The 22,203-nt window shown below is 45.5% G+C and overlaps 2 protein-coding genes across 2 annotated transcripts in view; one reads left to right on the top strand and one right to left on the bottom strand.

Annotated features, from left to right (window-relative positions):
- PLEKHA6 (pleckstrin homology domain containing A6) overlaps positions 1-22,203 on the bottom strand; it is a 933,224-nt gene that overhangs the window by 589,775 nt on the left and 321,246 nt on the right. The window lies entirely within an intron of this gene.
- The window catches only part of LOC146871282 (uncharacterized), a 157,887-nt gene continuing 137,529 nt past the window's right edge, over positions 1,846-22,203 (top strand). The window contains exon 1 of the mRNA XM_085650759.1: positions 1,846-2,134. Within this exon, the coding sequence (XP_085506885.1) occupies positions 2,072-2,134 (63 nt within the window). The 5' untranslated portion in view covers positions 1,846-2,071. The remainder of the gene's footprint in view (positions 2,135-22,203) is intronic.

Here is a 22,203-nt window from a genome sequence, read left to right as displayed (position 1 = left end):
CTCAGGTCCCAACTGAGCCAGAATCAAGCAGCGTGAGGAATCCTTGCCACCCTTGAAAGAAGTAAATGTGCCTAAGTTCAGTATAGTAGTTGCTAATGGCACGTAGGCCAGGCTCCATCCACTGGGGCATCTATAAGGTGATCTGCCCTCAACAGCATTTCATCCATGGCTAAAGAACTGGCAGTTCCTCCTTGGGGCTGCAGAGCAATGCGTACTATAGTAAGCCCCTGGTGGACCTCTGCTCCCGGACGAGCTGTGCGTGGGGTCTGCTGTCGTTATCAACAACTTCCACACTCCCTGGTCAAAGGCGCTCTGCACAGGCAGAAACACGCCATAGAATGATTTGTGTATGCTCCCAAGCAGACGTCATACTGAACTGTTGCCCTTTAGGAGCGCAATTTCTATGTGACAATGTTTACCCTGTGTGCCCGGAGCCATACTTTGTAAAAATCTCATTTTACACACAGTTACCATAGATCATGCTAGTAAGAAATAAGTAAAAACAGGGACAACATCCACATATGAAGAAATGTAAATCATGCCTTGAAGTCCAGTTGAAATTCAATGACACAGATTTGTGGTATCAGGAACAATAACATTTGTTTTTCTACAGTGCTCGAGGTGTCACCATCACTGGAGCTTCGCAGCACTAAAAATAACAGCACACCATCCCACACAGTCAACATAAGATAAAAATAAATTCAGTACCCCTAGCCCCAAGCACTGGAGGTCAAGTTAAAGGCACCATTTACTTTTCAAAAAAACAGTAGTAGTAATAAATCACAATAAAAGAAAGCAACATAATTTAACAAATTGTAGGAATGATAAAGGTGAAAGACAATAGTTTTACATGGTAATTATTTAATGTCAAACTAGCTGCTCCAACTGCTCGCGCTAGTATATAATAAAAGTGAAGTACTCCCAGTATAGTTTGTTTACGGGTGAGCGAGTGATAAATGAATCGGGGAGATTGGATGATCTATAGAATACATTAATTAGAAAGGAATGGAATTTGAGAAGAAGAAACAGGTCCACGTAGATGGGATTAGGCAATAAAGTGCACAGCATGTTGATTTGCAAGAAAGATGAAATATCGACGAAGACAGACTAATCTGTCTTCCTAGTCAACAATTCCTGCCTAGTACCATTAACCAGGCGTAACGCATTTCAGTGTGGTGGTCCCTCCTCTGTATTGCTTGATTCTGCTGGGAGAAAGTGTCACCCATAGTCGTTCAAATATCGCTCTTAATTACTCATTATGAAAATGTCACTCATAGCAATCTAAAACCTTGGCTCCATGACATAATTGTTAAAAATTAGATAAGATAGTAATAAGAGTTTATTTATGTAATTTAGCCATTAACTGCACTTCCATACAGTGTCACATCTCTTCCTTTTCTCCTTGAAAATGTACTCAATTCTTTCACTCCGTGCATGCCTCGTTCCATTCTTTCACTCTGTGCATGCCTCAAAAACGTATTCCATTCTTTCACTCCATGCATGCCTCGAAAATGTATTCTATTCTTTCACCCCGTGCATGCGATTTTTTTTAATTTATTTCACGTTTCTTTCTTTGTTCTACTCGAGATTTGCTTCCTGTCTCTTCATTTGCAGCATTGACTCCTATATTAAAGAAACGTCGGGTAATTAATTGCTTCCTGTCTTTATGTGCAGCTTTGACTCCTATTTTAAAGAAACATCGGGTAATGTAATTAATAGCCTGAGCTCCATTCAGTATCCAGTGAAATCGTGTATCCCTGCACTCAGCTCGAGCAGAGATCGACTGCTTCTGTCTGATCCTGCCCCGGCTGAGTTTATTCCCCGAAGAGTCGAAGACCAGGGGATACACGATCCCAAGGGGATACCAGATATTACACAACACCAGCTCTAAAAGCCCTGAACCAAGCATGTCCCACAGAAGCACTGCAATGCAGCAGCTGCCTTCCCGGCCGCCAGCTAGACCTCCACTCTCAACCCGGGGCTCACCTTCACGTCAGTACCCTCGACTCCCGTCTCTCACCCTGTGCCTCGCCGCCCCTACCCGAGGCTCCTACCTGCTCCGGCGGTCGGCATGAAACTTCAGCATCCTGGGCAGAGTACCCGGCCCGTGGCCGGGGATGGCAGGTGGGCACAGGTGAGAGTGCGGCGACGCTGTAGCGTGGGCAGTAGGGTCAGACCCAGGTGCACCGGGCGCATGAGGACCCTCACCTGCTCCAGGGAGGAGCGCGCGAAGGCAGAGGGACAGACCCTCGGCCCCGAAGACGGGGAAGTGTGTCCAGGGTGACTGGTGTGTGTGAGGCGCAGCGGTGGGCAGCGGAAGGAGGGGCAGTGGCTGTCAGCACAGGCGGTGGATTTCTTCGAGGGTACAGGTTGATGGGCGGCCTGTAGGTACTCTGTGGCCCTGACCATGCAGACAGGGAGGGTAAAGGTCTAAGAGAGGATGTTGATCTTTCGTAAGAACGCTCTCTCCTCAAAAGCGCTAAGCACAACTAACACAGCCACCATTTAAAGTGTGCATTACCTGAACCACAGCCAAAGCAGTAGCGAAGGCACAAGCATGGAAAATAGGTACCCTGACCACTGGCTCGGTAGAAAACTGCAGCAGTAGCTGTTCTCGGTGCCACTGCACCTGCTGCACCAATTGAAAGCTGCGCGACCTCACCACACACTAAGTGATATACCTCCCTGTTACTGCATCGGCGAGCTCCCCCTTCTCCCACCCCCAGACTCCCGCAGAGTTGAGTCTGTTAAACATGGTGTGGTTAAATAAACCTTACAAGATAAAGGTAGCATAGATAAAAACAAAAGCAAAGAAAGTGGTAAAAGCTGAAAATGAGCGATAAAAGCACAAAAAAATAGGCTATGCTGCAAGTCAAAATTAATATGTATTTTTTAAATACGTTTGGTCATATCTCTTCTAGCGTGTACAAAATAGATGAGGGTCGCTCAGCTCCTGGGCCACACCTCTCAAGAGCGTGGACTATCCCATTAACAGTCACACTGTGCCCATTCCGGGAACCGTACCATACTTGTGTATCTGCCTTACTACACACAGCCAACAGTCATTGTATTATTGTGGTGGTTGTTGGCCGCAGTTTAATTACTCATTACATACGTCATATTTGTACAACTCCCCTGGACACTTTCTTGGGGCCGATGTCATAAATCATTATCATACATTGTCACGAATTGGGTATCACTCAGTTTCATTTGGACATCATAAATCATGGGTCGTAAATCATCGGGTATCATAAATCATTCTGCCGCAATTTGCCATTATTTTGTTGTCATAAATCATTCTGCATGGGCATCATAAATCATCAGCCATAAATCATCGGCTGGCCATAAATCACTGGTTTGTCTTTTGCTCATTTGCATCTCCTAGGGTCATAATTCACCCTGACAGCTCGTAGATTGTTCTTTGTTGTTTTCCACGCCCCTTGCGTGTAGGGGGTAGCCTTTCCCCGGAGTTAGGCCCCAACTCGCTACCTTGCTAGTCTCTTTTGTTCCCCGTCTGGCGGGGGCTGGGCTGCAAGTGCCATCTCCGTTTGCTACCCCGATTTTATCAGGCGTACCCACCCTGCTGTGAGGCATCCTAGAGTGAGTGGCCTTCCTTCTACACACCGCCCTGTCGGTGTGTTTCCATAACCAAGCCAATACACCTTTTGTTTCCGTCCCTTTTGGCTGGATTTGCGCTCTCTTTGCGCTATTTCCCTGTGGGGATAGCTTCTTCCTGGAGTTAGGCCCCAGCTCGCTACCTTGTTAGACTCTTTCGTGCCCTACCGTCCAGCGGGGGCTGGGAGTGCAGTCTCAGTTAGCTGCCCCATTTTGTTAGACCACTTCACTCAGACGTGAAGCATCCCAAAGTGAGTGGCACCACTTCACTCAGCCGTGAGGCATCCCAAAGTGAGTGGCTTTACTCCAACAATCCGCCCGGTGTGTCTCCATAGCCAACCATTGTACCATTAGTTCCTTTTCGTCCCTGTCAGCACTGCGACGTTGCTGTTGTAGGTGTGGGTGGGACTAGAAATTAGTTGGCGCCGCTCCCCCAGCTCGCTGATGTAAAGGTGAGCTGCCCAGGAGGAGCGTCGCCTTATATCCCCCTACCCTCTTCCTCTCTTCCCTGGGTCCTTGAATGGGGGGTGGGAGAGGGCCTCGGGCGCGTTTCGCCGCGCAGCATTTCCAGGCGGCGCAAACCGGATCCGTTCCTTGCGGGCTCTGGCGGCCGTTATGGCGCCGGCCCTCGAGGCCCCCTTCGGTGGCGGCCTTTGCTATAACAGCCACACTGTGCCCATTCCAGGAACCGTACCATACTTATGTATCTGCCTTACTACACACAGCCAACTGTCACTGTATTTTTGTGGTGGTTGTTGGCCGCAGTTTTATTACTCATTACATACTTCATACTAGTACAACTCCCCTTGACACCTTCTTGGGGCCGGGGTCATAAATCATCATACATTACCACGAATTGGGTATCACTTAGCGTCATTTGGACATCATAAATCATGGGTCGTAAATCATCGGGTATCAAATCATTCTGCCGCAATCTGCCTTTATTTTGTTGTCATAAATCACTCTGCCTGATCATCATAAATCAGCGGCCATAAATCATGGTCATAAATCATCCGGATGTCATAAATCATTCTGTCACAAATCTGTCATCATTTTGTTTTCATAACTCATTCTGCATAAGCATCATAAATCATCAGCCATAAATCACTGGCTGGCCATAAATCACTGGTTTGTCTTTTGATCATTTGCATCTCCTAGGGTCATAAATCACCCTGACAGCTGCTCGTATATTGTTCTTTGTTGTTTTCCACTCCCCTTGCGTGTGGGGGGTAGCTTTTCCCCGGAGTCAGGCCCCAACTCGCTACCTTGCTAGTCTCTTTTGTGCCCGGCCGTCTGGTGGGGGCTGGGCTGCGAGTGCCGTCTCCGTTTGATACCCCGATTTTGTCAGGCGTACTCACCCTGCCGTGAGGCATTCCAGAGTGAGTGGCTTTCCTTCTACACACCGCCCTGTCGGTGTGTTTCCATAACCAAACCAATACACCATTTGTTTCCGCCACGCCGCCAGGGAGGCTTCAGTCTTCCTGCGGCTCCCCCAACCTTATGTCGTCCCTTTGCACCTCCCGCTGCTCTTACTGTGGAGCCTGCCCCTGCCGTTGCTCCGCTCGAGCGCAAGGATACCAATCTCTAGCTGTGTCTCCGGGAGGCTGACGCCTGGAAAGCTCTGACGGCAATCTTCCCCACAAAGGCCATTGTGTGCTCTGCTCCGTCCTTGCCGTTATGTAGTGGCTCGCTTGTGTCCTGTTCGGAGTCTTACAGCACTGTATCCTCTCACCATGGGCCATACATGAAATCAAACAAAGTTGCGAGACAAACAGATACCACTTGTGGAGGTGTGATACAACATAAAATTACTTAAATACCATCCTCTACTTCACTCATGCTCCTGCAAGGCTCCCCCGGTAGGCACCCCTGCAAAACCAATACTCATTAGTATGCGACAGGATGTACTACCCCCTCCGCAGTACTTATTTCTTACTCTGCCACTGAACCGTACTGAATTTCTACGTTCGGAGGGTGAAATCACAAGTTTACACCTCAATCTGTTTGTTTTTTTTGTCCTTGTCCCCGTGGACCGGATTATTACCAGAAACATGACTTTGTCATGCTCAACTGGTTTGCTGCTAACCCTTCTTCCTAAATTTTTGTATTGGACATTTTTAGCTTAAACTTTGTACGCATGCCCAATGAAATGCAATGTTTTCCAAACATGGCCCCGGTCCCTTTTTTATTGTAGGAGAGGTAACGGAACTATACACCCTTAATCCTTCTGTCACCTAATCAACAGCAAATGTGCAGTATATTGGTGTTGTTAAAAATTACACCCAGCGCCCTTTTAAAATATACTATGACTTTTCGCTGGTCTATACAACATAAGGGTTACTGTCAGCCATGTCTGAGTTTCAATAACACATTGATCTGTTGCAAACATACGCGACTTAGGACAATTTTTTAAAAGGGGGTTATTTCACATTTCTGCATGACATTCATTTTAGTTTCTTTAAAATAGCCTCCACTTGATTTCCAATTGTGACAAATCTCCTTGTGATGTAATTATGAATTACATATACTAATTAGTTCCCCACTCCGAAGGGTTTGTGTACTTTATGAGTGTACGTGATGTTTATGTCTTCGCTGAACATGCTGCAGCTTTGTCTTTCACTCACACTGTAATGCGCCAGAAAACAGATTTTCAAATAATGCCCATGACCCTTGAACCCATACATTCTGTCAAAAGACAAATGATAAACACTAATCGCGCTAAATTAGAGGCCTGAAATTAGATTTCAGACACAGCTCCTCAGTTCCCCAGAAATGGAAAAGAAATCATCACACTAGATGTCAGTGCATTAAAGAGCATTCTCTCCCGATTTCGAAAACAGATTTCGGAGATGTTAGGAATTCTGAAGCTATGCCTGGGACTGAAACTGTGGAAACGTGTAATATTTTACTTGGCATAAGCTGCAGCCATTTTGGCTGTGGTGTTCATTTCCTTTCCTTCGTAATTCTCCCGTTCTCTGTTGCTCGTCTTTTTCTGCCTGTGCTATCTATTTTAGTTGACTTCCTGACTCAGCTAAAAGCAATGTACGTGCTGAGAATTTGTAGCTGCCAGTACACCTGTTAACTGTCAATCATTTCTGCTGCCTTAAGCACTCCTGCTTCCCCTCCCACTTTGCTGACCAAGTAGTTATTCATCTGCCCTAGTTTGTTGAAAACTATTTCAAAAACTTGTCCTTCCTATTTCTGTTAACATGCTTACACTGCAGAAAAACTGTATAAAAGCTCTGTGTTCTGTGACTTCAGTGTACTACCTCAGGCAGCACTTGAGTCCTGTGTGGACGTGGTCCCACTCATGAGTGATTAATAAACTTGTTATTTATTCCTACTCCAGTGCTGATCTCTACTTTGTTGGTTTTTAAACCCATGGACAAAAGGGTGTCCCTGCACCAGTGTACCCCATAAAAGGTAAATTTCCACAGTTGGCGCCCAACGTTGTACCCCATCAGAGACACGTTCGCACGAAGGAGTGGTCGTGACGGAGGATTGGAATTTCACTGAGGAAGCGCACTGCACGAGGAGACTTTGTCTTTGCAGGCCGAAGTGACTTTTCCGTTTTTTCTCGATTTGACCCTCCAGGTGATGCCGGTCTCAACTGGGGTTTTCTTTGGCGCACTTTTGTAGTGACCATTAGGTCGACCAGAGATCAGCAGGTGGGAGTTGGAGATTTCTGTCTGGTAAGGTCGCTAAAGCGGCACTCTTGTTTGTTAAGCCTGGGCGTTTTGTTTGAATTTGTGATTCACTTTTTGCAAAAATTTAAGACAGGTAATGTGGAGATTTTTCTCCTTTGGAAATATTTTGAAATAGTAATATTTTACACGTTTTTGATGAAGCATGCCTGTTCTAAGCACACTCTGTAGGTGGTGTTGCTGCTCTGGTGGTACCAAACAGAGTTTAGAAAAAAGTCAGCCGGCTCCCCCAGAGGGGACACTTAATAAAGACATATATGTCAAATATGGTATTTCTTCCATAATGTACAGTACACTGTGGAACAAATACCCAAGTAAAGATTCTGATCTACAATGGCCTGTGAATTTGATTTTAAAAAGGTTCAATATGTAGAGTAGTGTTTATTTGAAAGAAAAAATGGACAGGATTTGTTTGATTGTGTGCGTATGTGGGAGAAAGAAGTGCGAGAGAGCGCGAAAAGAGCAGAAGTTAAAGCAGAAAAAGAACAATGAAAAACGATTCATCAAAAAGCGCTAGAATTAAAAAAATAAAGAAAAGAAGGAAAAAATAGAAAAAAAGAAGATCGGGAACGTTGATTAGAGGTAAATGGCCAGGATCCTATTAGGCGCCCTATTTATCCCACACTTAATAAACCTCAGGATGACTGCATCCTATTAGATCAACCCCCACCCCCGTATAAACTCCCCACTCCAAGTGCCCCTGATGATGAGGTTGATAAGGAGCATTTGTCTTCAGAAGAAAAAAATAAAGATAAGCAAATTGGGCGGCAGACTCGCTCTACTTTATCTAGGGAAGAGAAAGATAACTTGCGGGCTATTGCTAGAGAGGAAGCACGTTGGACTACTACAGCATTGGCCCTCACAGTTACAGTTCAGACTTGGGAAGACGCCAAACAGTTTTATTTTTGTAGAAGAATTCACTTGGGAGGTAATATATGGTTGGCGGCATATTTCTAATGCAACAGAACCAGATGATATAAGTACTGATTATTAACAGTTAGGAGATGGGACTTTCCTTTTTTCGAACCTACCTGATATGATTAGACGAGTGGTCAAATTACGAGATGACACATTGTGTTTGCGAAAGGAGCAAGAATTAGCTAAGAAAAATAAAGTTGCAGAAGCAGTTCAATCTCAGGCAAAGAAAGTAGATGCTTTGGTGGATGCGAATAAACCTAGTAGTAGTGAGTCTGTTATGAAACCTATGCGTGAAGCTGCACCCCTGTATGTTCCTCCGAAGGGTGCGGGAACCAATTATGATAAAACTTCGAATGATGCAAAAGGATATTTTATATATAATTGGGTTTACACTCCTTGGAATAGAGCTGATGTGATGCTCTTAAAGCTGCTTTGCCCGACCCCCCTGAAAAATCCTGCCTCCTTCTATGAGGAGGTGTAAGGAGCCATTAGCTCCTGCACTATGACCTTGCCAGATATTGATAATATGTTCTTTGGGCTCATTTTGCCCCCTGATATGTGGAGAACAATACCTAAAATAGATGACAATGCGGCATTTGGTGATACCTGGGTGGAATTAGAAAGAATAGATGCGGAAAGAGAGCCAGCACAGAAACCTCAGAAGGAGATATTAGATCTTCCTAACGCTATTGTAACTGAGCAAAAGACTCTCATACCCGCTAAGAAAATTGATTGGACCACGTTAGCGTCCTGTAAACAGAAAAAGGATGAGTCAATTTCTGATCTCTTTTCAAGATTTGAGGAGACATTCCATGATTTTAGTGGTCAGTCATTGGCCGATGATACGGGTAAACATTTGTTGATACATTTGTCACTAATATGTTACCAGAAATAGCTAGTCGCTTAAAGGCCAACGAGAGTTCTTGGACCACGTCTTCCCCAGTTTGACCATGAGCAACAGGAAGCAAAAGGCAGGGAGGATAAGAATGACGATTCTCCAATTATTATGCAGAGAGAATCTTGATTTCATTAAAGACATACGGAGGCTAGCATTATGCAAATACTTTTGTTTGCTGCCCAAACATGCAGCCCTTTAAAGAATGTTATTACATCACAATGAATAGAACATTAGTAACATGACAAGTAGACTGTGCTGGCTCCAAACATCCTCTTGGGCTGCGATGACACAGCTAACAAACTTGAAATTCCAGTAAATCCAGTTAGTCTTCAACATTGTTATCTGAGAGGAAAGAAAAAAATTTGGGTAGTGAAAGGAACAAATACCCAGATAATTATTGTACATTAATGTATAATAAAAAATAACACATTAAAGGTATAAACATTAATCAACCCAAACCTCTCGGGGAGAGGAGGGTGGGATAATGCTAGCCTCCGTATGTCTTTAATGAAATCAAGATTCTCTCTGCATAATAATTGGAGAATTGTCATTTCATTACAAGACCGGAGGCTATCATTATGCATGTTTAAAGCCATGTACAGCTACACTGCTAACATGCTCTATAGGTCTCAAGTAAATCTTAGAGAAAGTACTTGCGTAAGACCAATCTGCTGCTTTAAGTATCTCGGGGAGAGATCCTCCTCCCCAAAAATCTTTGCTAGCCATTGCACCTCTGGAAGAATGAGCTCCGAATCTAGATAGGTCCACTCCAGCCTCATGCATGATCGAGCAGATCCATCTTGATAGGGTAGCTGATGAAACAGGTTTAAAAGGTTTGACATATGATAAAAGAAGTTGGTCGCAACCAATAGGTCCAAAAGTAGAAATCTTATTTTCATAGCATTTCATACAATTCACAACACAGTTTTTCACATTCATGAAAGGTAGGATAGAAGATGGATTCTGACATAGTTTTCGTTCTTTTCCAGATATCGAAATGAACGCCTTCGCAGGAGTAAAATCTGTTAGAAAGTTCTAGTGCTCTAAAATCGGATACCCTTCTAAAGGAAATCGGACACAGGAGAGTAGCCAGTTTCATTGATAATCTCTTAAGGGATAGTGAGTTATTGATAGGCCAAGAAATGAAGAGATTAAAAATAAGGTTAACATCCCAAAGGGATTGATAGCGGGCCTTGGGAGGTCTCCTTAGACGGATACCTTTCATAACTCTTTTGATAAGTGAGTTGCTACCAATTGCAAGATTGTTAATAAGAGAATGACCAGCAATTTCTTCTGATCTGTAAATTGATGGTTCTAAAGGAGAGACATAGATCGAAAAGATAAGCAATATAATTTGCTACGTGTTGTAGAGGACACTGAACGGGATCCAGATCCCTTTCCAGGCACCAACCAGACCATTTTCTCCAAACACCTTTGTATCTCTTTCTGGTTCCTGGTGCCCATGAATCTTCCAATAAGCTTTTAGCTTCTCCCGAAAGATCAGGATATCTTCCTGAATCCCTGATATCCTCCAAGCAAGAAGGTTCATCTTCCCCTCCAAGACTAAAGGATGTTATTTGTCTGGACCCAGGAGTAAGCCTAGGGCTGACGGGATCAGCCGAAGAAAGTCCACCGCTAACTCCATTACCCCAGGAAACCACACCTGTGATTTCCAAAAAGGAGTTATCAGAATGATTGAGCAAGGTTCGAGTCTGACCTTCCACAATATTCTCTGAATCATTGAGAAGGGGTTAAAGGCGTAAGCTCGGATCCCTTCCCAAGACTGGATAAAGGCATCTACTCCCGAGGCATGCGGGTCCGGCCTCCAACTGAGGTATCTCTCCACTTGGTGAGTCAATCTGCTGGCAAACAGATCTAATTGGATTGGGCCCCAAATCTTTTGGATTAGAGAAAAGATTTCTGGATTCAATTTCCAGTCGCTTGAATCGTGAAGGAAACGAGAATTCCAAACTGCCCTCAAATTTTGTGATCCAGGGATGAATTCTGCTCTCAAGGTGATCTTTTGATTCCAACAAAAATACCATATTCGTCTGGCAATATCTGATAGATTTTTGGATCTCGCTCCACCAAGGCGATTTATATAAGAGACAGCTGAGAAGTTGTCCAAACGGATTAGGGTATTTGAGTTCTTTAGGTGCTCTTTGAAGCTCATAAGAGCATTCAGAGCTGCTAACATTTCTAGAGAATTTATGTGGAGAGATTGTTCTTTTATGGACCATCTCCCTCCTGTCTCTAAATTGTTTAGGCGAGCACCCCAACCGTGGTTGCTCGCATCTGATTCGAACGTAAAATCTGGAACATTCCCGAAAATAGCTTTTCCGTTCCAGGATTGGAGATTTTTCAACCACCAGTGAAGATCCTCTCTTGCGTCTTCCGAAAGAGGTAGGAAGTCTTCGTACCAAAGGCCCTTTCTCAGGCCCAGAGCTTTTAGTCTTTGTAGACCCCTGTAGTGAAGAGGGCCTGGAGAGATAGCCTGAATAGAGGAGGAAAGGAGTCGTAAAACTCTGGCCAGATCTTTTAATCGGATATAATCTTTGGAAAGGATAAGGGAAACCTGTTTTTTTTATTTTGGTAACCTTCTTGTGGAGAAGGATTTGGTTTGAATGAATAGTGTTTGCATTGAAACCAAGGAATTCTAGTTCCTGTGAGGGGGTCAGAATAGATTTCGCCATGTTTATAATGAAGCCCAGGTCTAGAAGGAGGTCCATGGTAATTTAAAATGTTTCATAATTTCTAACTTGTCTTGAGACATGATGAGGATATCGTCTAGATAGATTAGACGAATCCCTTTCTCTCTGAGATGGCGGACTACTGGACGTTGGACCTTGGTGAAGCATCAAGGGGCTGATGATAGACCAAAGGGAAGACACTGGAACTGGTAAAGAGTTCCTTTCCAAGTAAAACGAAGGTACTTTCAATACTCCTTGACCATGGGTATGGTAAAATAGGCATCTTTCAGGTCCAATTTTACCAGCCAATCTCTGGTTTGCAAGATGTCCCTCAAAAGATGGATACCTTCCATCTTGAATTGTCTGTATGTTAAAAATTGGTTTAGATATTTGAGATTTATGACGGGACACCAACCCTTGTCCTCCTTTTTTACAAGGAAAATAGTACTTAAGAAACTCTTTGATATTTCTGAAAGAGGAATTTTTATAATAGCTCCTTTGTCTAACATTTGGTGAATTTCCATTTCTATTAATTTTGAGTTCTCCTTGTCTAGAGTAATCTCGTTTGGAATCTTTTTTTGGAAGGGTTCTAGGTAAAAGTCAATCTTGAAGCCACTCACAGTTTCTAGAACCCAAGGATCTTTGGTGATTCTGAACCAATTCTTTACAAAGTGTTTCAGTCTACCTTCCACTTGGGAAGGGAAGGAGGGAATTAGACTTACCTTGGAAAGTTTGGTTGGAGAAATTTGATCTTCCACCACGGGCTCTAGAACCCTTTCCTCTCTGGGGGTAGAAGTTTGAGCGGGAGCCTCTGTAAGGGCGGGTCTCTTGTCTCATGTGGATAAAATTGGGACCTGAAGTAGCCACGGCTGACAGCTTGTCCCCTTCTGCCAGCCCTTCCAAAAAGTGGTCGTCCACCAAAGACTCTTCGTATGCAAGATTTACTAAAGGCATTAAACGTGGCCAAATATTTACCCAACGATTTAACAAAATTATCTCCGAATAACATGCCTAGGGCGTCGCACATGTCTTCTTTAGCAGAGTGGTCCGCGAGTTTAGGATTCATTCTAAGGAGGACAGCCTTGCTCCGTTCAGTAATGAGATTGCCGTTGCCATAAGACATATTGCGCGTTGAGCCCATCCTCGTAATAGGTCAGAATCTATAGGGGTATTGTTAGATCTGGCCTGTACAGTCATGTCCAAAATTTTGGATAGAGGTCCCATTACGTCGAGGAGCTTGTCTTGTGCTTGTTTGAGGCATTTTTCAATTCCTTTTCTAGGATCCCTTCCTGATATGAAAAGGAAGGTGATCAATTCTGGGTCAAGGTTGGGTGTTCTGCAGATCTTATCCTCCGTGGAGGGTCTGGGGCACTCGTTTCGCAGTAAATTGCGAGTATTTGTATCAAGAGGTTTTCTGACCCATTGTGATAAGTATTTACCTACGTGCTCCATAGGCCACCATTCAGTGCTGCGAGGATGACGAATGGTTGTAGGATTAAACATTTCTTCACCAAGGGGATCTTTAATATTGAGAGAAGAAGTGGAGGGGTGATCTAAATCCTCATTGAGGTCCTCGAGTCTAAATTGAAAATGAATTCGACCAAGTCCTCGTAGTCTGTGGTTTGATTATAAAAATCATTGTAGTAATCATGTGTCCCGTAAAGGGTACCGCTTTCTATAATGCCGCTATGGGCACCCCTTCTCTCAGCCCCAAGGAAATGAGGTCTCTCTATTGTGCTGCTATGAGCACCAAATTCTTTTGTAGCGCGGGGGCTCCCAAATCTCATTGCATTGTTGAATGCTTCAGAAATAGGTTTCCTTTTCTGTGTAACCTTGCCCCTTTTATGAACTCCAGAGGGGGAGTCCCCATCGGAGAGAGAAAAATAAATATCCTCGGGAGGGGGAAGTCCTTTTTCTCTTATAAAGAGCAGCATCTACTGCTTCTCTGTTTGAAGATTTTAATTCTTCTCCAATAAATCTCTTAAGGTTGTCATTCAGTGTTTCCTTAGAGGAGTGTTGGGTGACGTTGCCATCAGATTCCACAATAATATAAATATATATATTCTTATAATGATGAAAAAAGGGATTGAATGCTAAAAAATCTCTTAATGATTCAAAACCCAAAGGTATGCAGGGTTAATCAATTAAATTAAAGCAAATCAATTGTTAGATGGCTTACCAACAGACTATTTGTTGTTGAGGATGGAGTTTCTCTTTGATAACTCAGGAAAATGATTAAAATGCCAAGAAAACGGGTAAAAAGCCCTTTAAAAATCAATGAATGCTTTCCTTGATGAAGCTTATTGAATAAATGAGTATCTACTAGATGGCAGTCTTTCTATTTCAATCTCTTCTCGTCTGGAAACGGGTCGGGAAAGGCTTCCGTTATGCTCACGAAGCGAGCGTAACTATGGAAACCATCCCGACCGGCATTCAAGCGAAAGCAGCGCGAGGGTGATCATGGCATGCTCCTGCATCGCTCTAGTTTGTCGCTAGGAGACGCAGGGAAACGGTGAGAAGGGCCATGCTTGTATTCTAAGAAATTGTAAGTAAGCAAGTATCGCGGAAGGCGCGAACCCTGCTAAGAGCATTAACAATTTAATTGAAAGGTAGGGTGAACGAAACTCACGCAAGACGAACCTTGTAAGGAACGTAAAAATTTTAGTTGAAAGTTGGGAAAAAACCTCCTTTGTGAGCGCGTTCAAAAGGGGCGATAACCTGTGAATGAATCATCGTGAAAAAATACGATCGTTATTAGTAAAATGAAATTTCATTAAAGGGGGGTAGACCTGCCATAAATTGGTAGGAGTACTGAGAGGAAGTACATATTTAAAATATATGTGATGCGTATAAGTCCTAGAGTCAAGAAATAAGTAAAATTATAATATTACTATCATAAATATAGATAAATCTATTCAATCAAAGGCAAACATGAGTAACAAAAATAATGGTACTTAGCTGTGTCAGGGCAGCGAACAAAAGAGGATGTTTGTTACTAATGTTCTATTCATTGTGATGTAATAACATTCTTTAAAGGGCTGCATGTTTGGGCAGCAAATAAAAGTATTTGCATAATGATAGCCTCCGGTCTTGTAATGAAATTTTAAAGAATTAAAGACAAAAGTTATGTTGGCTCAAGTATATGATCCACCATTTAAGGGAGGTGGAAGAGGCGGACGCGCAATGTATACACCTGGAGTGCCCCTTTTTACGAGGTCAGCAGTATCAGCGGGGAAGGGGCAGTATAAGAGGACGCCCAGGGAATTCAGGAAACAGGGGAGGTACAGGAGCTCGCCCCAGATTTGAAGCAGTTGAACAAGGACCAAATTACTCGAATACTTTTGATAGATGAAATCAATATCAAATGTCTGATTTTTCTGCTGATGCTCTTGCAGATTCCGATTATGCAGCATAGGGATGCCTAGGATGGGGTAAGGGACCGGTTGAGGTGCCAGTTTATCAAATGGGTCCTTATATTGACGCAAACGTCTTGGGATTTACGGATCGGTTTCTGGTTGACACAGGGGCTACCTGTAGTGGTCTGTCTAAAAGATTGGTTCCTAGGGCTCTTCTGTTCGGCACAATGATAACATCGATAGGATTCGATGGGATACCTACATCTAGCCCACTTTCACAGACACTTGAATTCAGGCTTGATAAATTCACTGCAGCATGTCCATTTTTGCTTCCCCCCTACCACACCGGACAACATTGTGGGTATCGATATGCTTAAATATTTTTCTGCCACAATACGTTGTTCTCCAGAAGGTGTGCGTGCGTGTTATTTTAAATATCAATTATCCAATGGTTGAGAGATTCTGTCTTATCAATGAGGATGCCGCTCTGGCGTTCTTACCTAGTGTGAAGAATGAACACTGTTATTGTTATCATTTCTTGCCTCTCATCATCACAAAGTCTTGCAAAAGAAATTGCAATATTGTAGACCGCAGGTTACCTATTTAGGTCACCTCCTGTCTAAGGGGGGACGTGCACTCACACCAAACCGCATTCAGACCATTCTGGACACTCCTGTACACCGGACTCTGAAGGATGTGCGTGCACTGATTGGCCTCACCTTTTTGTTAGGCAGTTTTTCACACATTATTAAACCTTTGTTGGCCCTTTTTTGCCCCTCCCATGGACTGCTGAGTGCCAGAGCGCCTTCCAACAGTTACACCAAGCCCTTTGTTCTGCATCAGTATTAGGTACAACAGACATGTTGATGAGTGGCTATTTGTCCCAGTTAATTGACAGCTTATCTTTTATTTATCAGCAGGTGCGGGAAGCTCTTCCTTCGTGAGCCCTTCTGTGTTGACAGACCACCGCGACATCCTGGTCACCGAGAAAGGACAAGCTGCGTCACCTGAAGGACCTGAGGAAGTCTTCCCAGACCACACGATCCCTGGTACATCTAGATATCTGCTTCGATCCAGGAAGAAAGACATTTCAGCGCAGAAAGACTGTTTGAGCCACTGTCCTGGGTGGTTAAAGACTGACTTCAAAGGGGGGTAGCTTATTAGTGACTACTCGTCTCAATGTTAGTGAAGAACCAACGCCTGCCCAGGACCTTAGGGCACCATCTGTTTTGTTGTTTGTCGATGAAAATGAGCTCGCCTAAGGAGGAGATCGTTGCAACCACGAGCAACGGCTGTACAATCTGCATCCTTGGTCTGACTTTGACTGCTGCCATCATCGCTACTGTAATGTGGGTAGTGGAGGAAGTAATGCCTGGAGCCTCCTTACCTAACATTACTGTTACATCACTTGCTGCAAAAGAGCACCATCATTTTGATTTGCCGCAACATTAACAGGGATACCGGCAAAATCTGAGAATCAATTAATTTCTTCAAATGTTGCATCAGACACACCAGCTAAGCAATGCTACTAACTGTTGGGTTTGTGGCAAGATTCCTCCTCATCAGAACATAAAAGGAATCCAGTTGTCACCGCTGCCATTCTCTCACAATGGCTCATGCCCAGCTTGGTTCAACCTTCCTTATGCCTCTAATGAATAAAAAGTTTGTTACCCCGATGAGGAAGGGAACCCACAAGCCAAAGGAACTGAGGATTATCACAGAGGAAATTCCTCCACACGTTATGTTTTCCCCAACACTCTTAACGGCCAAGGGTAACGGGTCGTTTGTCATCGCTGTTACTAGAGCCCGAGCAAATCTTGGTGTGAGCAGTTTTGGTAGTATCCCAGTGGGAAAAAGTGACTACCACAGTATTGAACATTACTGGAACGAACAATAGCAGTTTTCTATCCTCACACAACACTTATTTCATTTGTGGGAGTAAAGGCTACTATCTTCTACCAATTGGATGGTCCGGAACATGCTACGTGTCCTTCTTGCTTCCTCCTGTGTTCCTAGCACCTGCATCTTATCATAAAGATCAAAAACTGTTTAATGACATTTCCTTGACCAGATTCAAAAGAACTATAAATAATGATGAAGTGGATCAAACCGACACTGCATTACAGCAATATGTTGACTTTAATTTACGACTCTTTTTCTTTGTTGGTGCGGCTTTGAATAGCAGGGAAATTAGGCGCTTACAAATGTCCAAAATGTAAATGCTTGTTTAGCAATAGACCGAGAAGTCAGCGATATGATGCTGATCGATATACATGATATGTATCATACCCCTTTTTGTTTGAAATCTGTTTATTGAGTACGAGCAAAGACAAAACAAGAAAAAGAAAAGAAGCTTTACACATGTCGCAGAACTTGAAGGGCCAGGGTGGGGAAGAAACCAAATGCGGGGAACAGGAGCAACAAACAGATCAAGACCCCCACAATAGGATTAATTGAGCTAGGTAAGCTAGCTAAGTACAAATGCAATGCAGACTCAACACCGTTCCAGAATATAGGGGGTCACTATAAAAAGAAGGACCTTCATCCCACCCATAGGGGAAGCCATGAAAGGGACCATCAAATGTGGGACTAGCTAAAGTCTCGTAGCCCAGTATTAGAGTCCAGCAGCCACATAACCAAAGAGAACCCCAGGTGGGTAAGGTTAACAAAATCCATCCCGAAAGGTACTACATATACTGCGACAATATTTAATACATTTTGCCATGGATAGAACCAAGATCATTATAGCACAGAAGGATAGGGAGAGGAGATGGAGGAAAGAAGAAAGAGAAGGAAAGAACAGTGGAGGGTATGATACTCCAAAGGAGAGAAGAAGAGAAGAGAGGACAGGTGTGGATACGCCCAAGAAGTGGGGGGGAGGGGAGAGCCAAGGGCTAGGGTGGTGCCCAGAGGACGGAAGGTCCCAGGAGCCAACCAGACAGACAGGTTACTCCGGGGTAACCGGTCTCTTGCCACGCGTGAAGGGCTCCAGAGTATCATCGAATAGTTGAAGGGCCCACAGTCAAGGGGGTATCAGGTGGGAGTGTTCAGTTTTAGTGAGAAAATGTACAAGTGGACGGACGCCACATGCGGTCATAGCGTGTGTCCGTGTGGGTGAGACGGACCGGGAGTAGCTCTAAAGACAGGACATCCCACAGTCGGACCACGCTGCAATGGGAGGGGGGTTTGGCCGCTTCCAGCCTGAGGCGATGGTCTGTCGCGCAGCTCCCAGTAAGTGAAGAATTAAATACCAGAGGGACGTAGACATGGCCTTCAATGTACCAGGACGAATGCCCAGAATCGCTAGGGACGGAGTAGAAGGGATCGGGGAACCCACCACCTCTTTAATATGGCTGAGGACCTCCTTCCAGAACAGGAGAAGGCTCGGGCAAGACCACCAAATGTGTAGGAAGTCCCCTCTATCCGTCTGACAGCACCAGCATGTTGAGGGAGTGTTCGGGAACATCTGGTGCAGGTGGGTGGGGGTGTAGTACCAACGGGTCATTAGTTTGTATGCGGATTCGCGCTGGGAAATGCTACGGTATACCTTAGGGATGTCCGTCTACAAGCGGTCCCAGTCCTCCGGGGGAATGTCAGCGGCCAAATCGGAAGCCCAGCGCACCTGGTAGCCATGAGGTGACAGCTGTCGAGAGTGCTGAAGGACAGAGAAGGTTGGGAGTACACCGGGGAAGATAGCCAATGACACAATTGACAATATTGCAGACGCGCGTTTTCTGTGAGATGGAAGCTTTGCTTGCATTGATCAAAGGAGCGGAGGGCAAAACCCTGAAAGAAATCCTGGAGTACTCGCCGACCCTCTACAGTCCAAGCCGCAAAGCCCTGAGATTGCAAAGCAGGGGGGAACGCAGAGTTGAGTGTTAGGGGAAGGGACGGTCCCAAGGCCCCCGGAGAGCACCAATTTATCCCATATTTCCAAAAATGTTCTCGTTGGGGTTGCTATGTAGGCACTGCGTGGGCGCACCCTGCGTGGGAGCCATGACAGTTCCCACAGTAGTCTACATGCCACCGCACGGTCCATATGGAACCAGTGTTTCTCGCTTTCGGGGATGATCCATTCCGATATAAACCGGAGATGACAAGCCCAGTAATAGTCCAACAAATTGGGACAGGCCAGGCCACCCGAGACCTGGATAGCATAAGTAATTTCTGAGAGAAGCGGGGGCGGGACCAGATGAACTTGGTAAAATCCCGTTGGAGAGCCAGAATGTCTGCATGCGGAATGGGAGTAGGAAGGGACTGGAATAAATAAAGAATCTTAGGGAGAAGGGACATTTTGACGGCATTAAGGTGTCCCAGCCATGCCAGTGGGAGGCCCTCCCAGCGGTGCATTTCTTCACAGATGGACTTCCGGTACCTAGGCCAATTAGAGGAGGGCCACGAAGCAAGATTAGGAGTCAGGTCGAGACCCAAGTAGCGAATTGACTCATCTGTCCACTGCACCAGGAGCAAGTCCCGTAAACCCTGGACCTCAGAGGTTGAAAGTGTGAGATTAAGAGCATGAGATTTAGCAAGGTTAATTCGATAGCCCGAAGCGGTCTCAAAGGACTTCAAAAGCCCAGCCACAGTCGGAAGAGAGGTCAAGGGAGAGGACAAAGACAAGAGCAGGTCATCAGCAAAAAGAGATGCCTTGTGCTCAGCACCCACCATACAGATACCCCGTATAGTCTGATTGCGACATATAGCGATGGCTAAGGGCTCAACGACGAGTGCAAAAAGGAGAGGGGAGAGCGGACACCCCTGGCGAATGCCTCGATAGATAGAGATACGAGCGGTGGTGGTTCCGTTGAAGCGAACACGAGTGGTAGGTTTCAAAAAGGGGGGCATCAATTTAGAGATGAAACCCGGCCCCAAGCCAACCTTCTGGAGGACGGCCCGGAGGAACCCCCAATCCACGCGATCGAACGCCTTTTCGGCATCGAGGGAGACCAAGTATGCAGGGATCTCTCTAATTCGAGATTTTTCTACCAAATGGGCAATCCGCCGTATGTTAGCCGCGCCCTGACTGTGTCGGATAAACCCCACTTGATCCGGGTCTACAAGGCCTGGGAGATGAGGCTCCAAGCGATTAGCCAAGATTTTGGTGAATAACTTAGCGTCAGTATTTAATAAAGTGATGGGACGAAAGGAGGCCGCCAAGGTCGGGTCCATGCCAGGTTTAGGAACAAGCACAATTTCTGCTTCATTCATCGTGGGGGAGAGGCTGGTGCGATCAGTAAAGTTATTTAAGAGATGGAGAAGATGGTCCCAAAACTGCGGGTAGAGGATTCGATAAAAAGTGACCGGGAGGCCGTCGGGACCCAGGGTTTTGCCCGTCCGCAGCTGTTTCAATGCTTTCGCAATTTCCTCGTGGAAGATAGGCTCATCAATTATCTCCTTGAAGTAGGGATCGATAGGGTCCCAGGAAAAGGAGTCAAGAAACGACGCAACCTCCTCCGGGGGCAAGGATCCCTGGCATACAGATCATAATAGAAGGCCATCAGAGTATGAGCCTTGTCTGTCGCAGAGGTAGCCCAGGAGCCATCAGGCCGCTTGAGCTTCGCAATATGGGATCGAGCCGTCTGAACCCATAGATGGCAAGCTAAGCATGCCCTAACTTTATCACCACCCACGTAATATTTCTGTTTAAGGTTAACAAGACGACGTTCGGCCTTATTAGAGCGCTGTAAGCGCAGCTGACCACGCAAGGTAGCCAGGCACCGCTTGTTGGCAAGGGAGGGACAGGCATGATCCGCACGCTCCAAGCCATTAATATCCCAGGACAGAGTGGTTTCAACCAGTCGCGCCTCTCTGGTCCGGGCAATAGAGTTGAGGTGATAACCACCCGGACAGTAGCCTTAAAGGCATCCCAACGGACGTCCTCAGAAGTATCACAGAGAGAGTTTGTCACAAAGAAGGATTCAATCTCCTTATGAATGTCCACCGGGTCACGGAGGGCTTGGGGGCAAACGCCACCGCGGGAGGGGTTCGTCACAGGCATCGGGGACCCGGAGCGTAAGCAGGACATGCGTGTGATCAGAGATGGAGATGTCTGAGATATTCGCGGTGCACAGCAAGTGAGCCAAGGGAAGCGAGAGGAAAAAATATTCGATACGTGAATAAGAGCGATGGACGTGAGGAAAAAAAGAATAGTCCCGTGAGTCTGGATAGAGGTATCGCCAGGTGTCAACCAGTCCCAAGTCGGTGATGGCATTCCTCAATGGCGCCGACATCGCCCCAGCAACATGGTGCCCCTGTGCAGTGCGATCTTGTTCAGGGTCCCAGACCAAATTAAAATCACCCCCAAGCACAACAGGGGTCGAGAGGGAACGAAGCAGAGACCCAAGGTGGTGGCGCAGGAACATATCCTGTTTCTGGTTAGGTGCATAGACATTAACAAAGGTGCAGGAATCCCGACCCCATACCATGTCGACTTTAAGATACCTCCCTCCAGCGTCAGCCACAGTCTGAGCAGTCGTCACACGCCAACCAGGTTTAAACAAAATTGCCACTCCACTAGTCTAAGTGGGGGAGCATGCCCAGAAGTGAGTAGGGTATTTGCGTTGCGACATGAGGTAGGTGTCAGAGGAAAGCAAGTGGGTCTCCTGTAAGAAAACCACGTCAAAGTCATGGTGAAGTAGATAGCGCCACACCTGTCGGTGCTTGTTAGGGGAGTTCAGACCCTTCACGTTAAGGGAGAGGAAGATGACAGTGCGAGTCATGGTGGAAGAGAGGACGGGCAACACGCATCAGCCACATCAGCGGATCTTAGAGACCCCCAGAACGCACACCCAAGCAGGCACTCTCCTAGAAAGCAGCGGGGGGGGGGAAAAACATGGCCGAGAAAGAGGCAGCCCCCCAAGGTCGTACAAGTGAGGGAGAAGGTCACTATGAGGAGGACAATGACAGAGAGAATGGATAGGGCACAGGAGGAAAGGGCCAACCGACCCGAGCAATTGACAACATCTCCCCTTCACACCCCCAGGACAACACCACATGAGAGTCTCAAGCAGGGACGCATCCAA

This window comes from Triturus cristatus, chromosome 1_1 (genome assembly GCF_964204655.1).
Source record: "Triturus cristatus chromosome 1_1, aTriCri1.1, whole genome shotgun sequence".
Classification (NCBI taxonomy): Eukaryota; Metazoa; Chordata; class Amphibia; order Caudata; family Salamandridae; genus Triturus; species Triturus cristatus.
Note: the sequence above shows the minus strand (reverse complement) of the source record. Positions and strands in the feature narration are given on the sequence as shown.